Below are 1994 nucleotides of genomic sequence, written 5' to 3'. Positions count from 1 at the left end.
AATATGTAGAGGGGCTGCGGGTTTTCTATTCAACGGCTGGAAATCGAAACGGTCACCAAGTGATCACGCAACACATATGAGCATTTAGACCCATCAAGCTTCCTCGCAAGATAGATAGCATCGATATTTCATATCATAACTGGAATAAAATGTAGCCCATAATGACATGAATTACCATGCTAACACCCATAGCCACCATCCAAGTCCCATGTCATTATCGTCCTTAGAGACGGTGATATCTACACCGTCGACAAGCCATGATGTGACACTGTCGACACTCAAAGATGAAAAGGGGCATCTCATTACCACACTCCTCACAACCAGCAGGCCCTCCTCTTCTTCTCCAGCCCTCGTGAGTGCATTCGTGGTTCTGGACCAAGCTTTCCATTACTCTCGCCAATCTCTCCCACAAGGCCATTCCCGCCACCGGAACAACTTCATTAGGTGGGTTCTGTCCGGCGGCTTCGGCAACTGGATCAGGAGCTTCCTCCCCAGCATTCGGGTTCTGTCTGGCGGCTTCGACAACTGGATCGGGAGCTTCCTCCCCAGCATATGGGTTGTCTCTTTCGTCTATAGCGACAGCTCGCGTGTAGAGCCGATTTTCATCCCATTGCTGGCATTGGCAAGTCTTCCATTCGGCACCGCAGACGTAGCAGAACTGAGCACCGCATCGGCATCTGCAAGTTGATATATGTGAGTAGTCTGAGCATAGGCGAAGTAAAAGTGTTCTAGGGAATTGGACTCACGTCATATGGTTGCAGCCAATGTTCAGCTCCACCATGCTGAAGCAACTGTAGCACCGCTGCCAGTGCTCCTCCCTCGCAATCTCAATCACCCGCTGAAGTTCTAGATCAAATGGACAGTCACCACCGTGAGCAAGACCCTTGCAGGTCGTACAAGTTTCGGCATCACAGTCCGCACACCGTGCAACACCATCGATGCAATTGGCTGGCGTGATGAATGCAGAACAGTTAGGGCGATGGCAATATGTTCGGTTCGGAGTCGAAAACTCGACAGATTTCTGTTGGAACTGGTGAAACAGATCCGCGCCGAGGAAGAGTCGGTTTTGGTTGGCGGGGATGGGCTGGCGACAACATCGCGGTGGGAACAGAGATTCGTCCGTCATAGCATCACAGAACAGATGGGAGAGACAGTCTCGACAGTATTCGTGGTTACAAGGGGCGCGGGCAAGGTCAATGAAGTGTGTTGTTTCTCCACAGGCCTGGCAGTCCCGTCTCTGGGATTTCTTTCTTGGCTGCCGAGCCGCAGCCGCAGACGAACTCTCTGGCTGATCTGATTCATCGTCCAGGCTCGTAGTGTCTTTGTCGCTTTCGTAGTCCGTGTTTTCGATCCCAGTAACATAGAGGCAGTCGAGCTTCTCGATTAGTTCCAGATCCGCGACCGAATTTCTGGTGGCCTGAGCAGTGTTTTCGTTCCCAGACTCTCCACGAGAAAGGGCTACGGACATCTGATGGGCATTATCGGCCATAGACTCCTCTTCAACCTGAGATATAGTTTCTGCGTCAGCGCGAATGGCATCCCGGATGCTCTTCGTCATTCGCCTGTCATAACAAAACGTCGATGCGCCAGTGAGCTCCTCAATGTACAGTTGGAGAGCCAACTCGGCGTCAGACAGAGTGCTTTTGGCTTTTTTTCCTTTGGATGACGACTTAAGTTTTTCGGCATCTTCGCGGAGAAGAATGAGGATCAGGCTTAGGCTTTCGTCGTCTGCTGCCGTCCAGGTTGGCGCTACGAGCTCTTCTATCGCCATGGTTGCAGTCTGCAGTTTGCTGATCTAGCAGAAATTGTTCCAGTTTGGAGAGAAAAGAAACTTGAATAAGGGGTTTTTTGTAAACTTTTCATGATTGGAAGAACACATTGCTGGTTGTGGGATATATGCCCGTTTGTCCTGGCCTACCAGTCGGCCTTCCCGTCGTGCAGGGTGCCTAATATTAATTTGGCGCAAACAGTGTAGATGCGCATCTAGTCTTTGA

General features: G+C 50.8%; 1 protein-coding gene across 1 annotated transcript; it reads right to left on the bottom strand.

Annotated features, from left to right (window-relative positions):
* Positions 1–223: 223 nt before the first annotated feature.
* BCR38DRAFT_353683 (uncharacterized protein) lies at positions 224–1771 on the bottom strand (the record flags this gene model as incomplete). The annotated part of the gene is made up of 2 exons (XM_040856807.1): positions 224–677; positions 747–1771. 2 exons carry the CDS (start codon positions 1769–1771, stop codon positions 224–226), a joined length of 1479 nt encoding a protein of 492 aa, XP_040711179.1.
* Positions 1772–1994: the final 223 nt, after the last annotated feature.

The sequence above is a fragment of the Pseudomassariella vexata genome (genome assembly GCF_002105095.1).
Source record: "Pseudomassariella vexata strain CBS 129021 chromosome Unknown BCR38scaffold_17, whole genome shotgun sequence".
Classification (NCBI taxonomy): domain Eukaryota; kingdom Fungi; phylum Ascomycota; class Sordariomycetes; order Amphisphaeriales; family Pseudomassariaceae; genus Pseudomassariella; species Pseudomassariella vexata.
The sequence above is the reverse complement of the archived record's forward strand: the minus strand, read 5'-3'. Positions and strand labels throughout refer to the sequence as shown.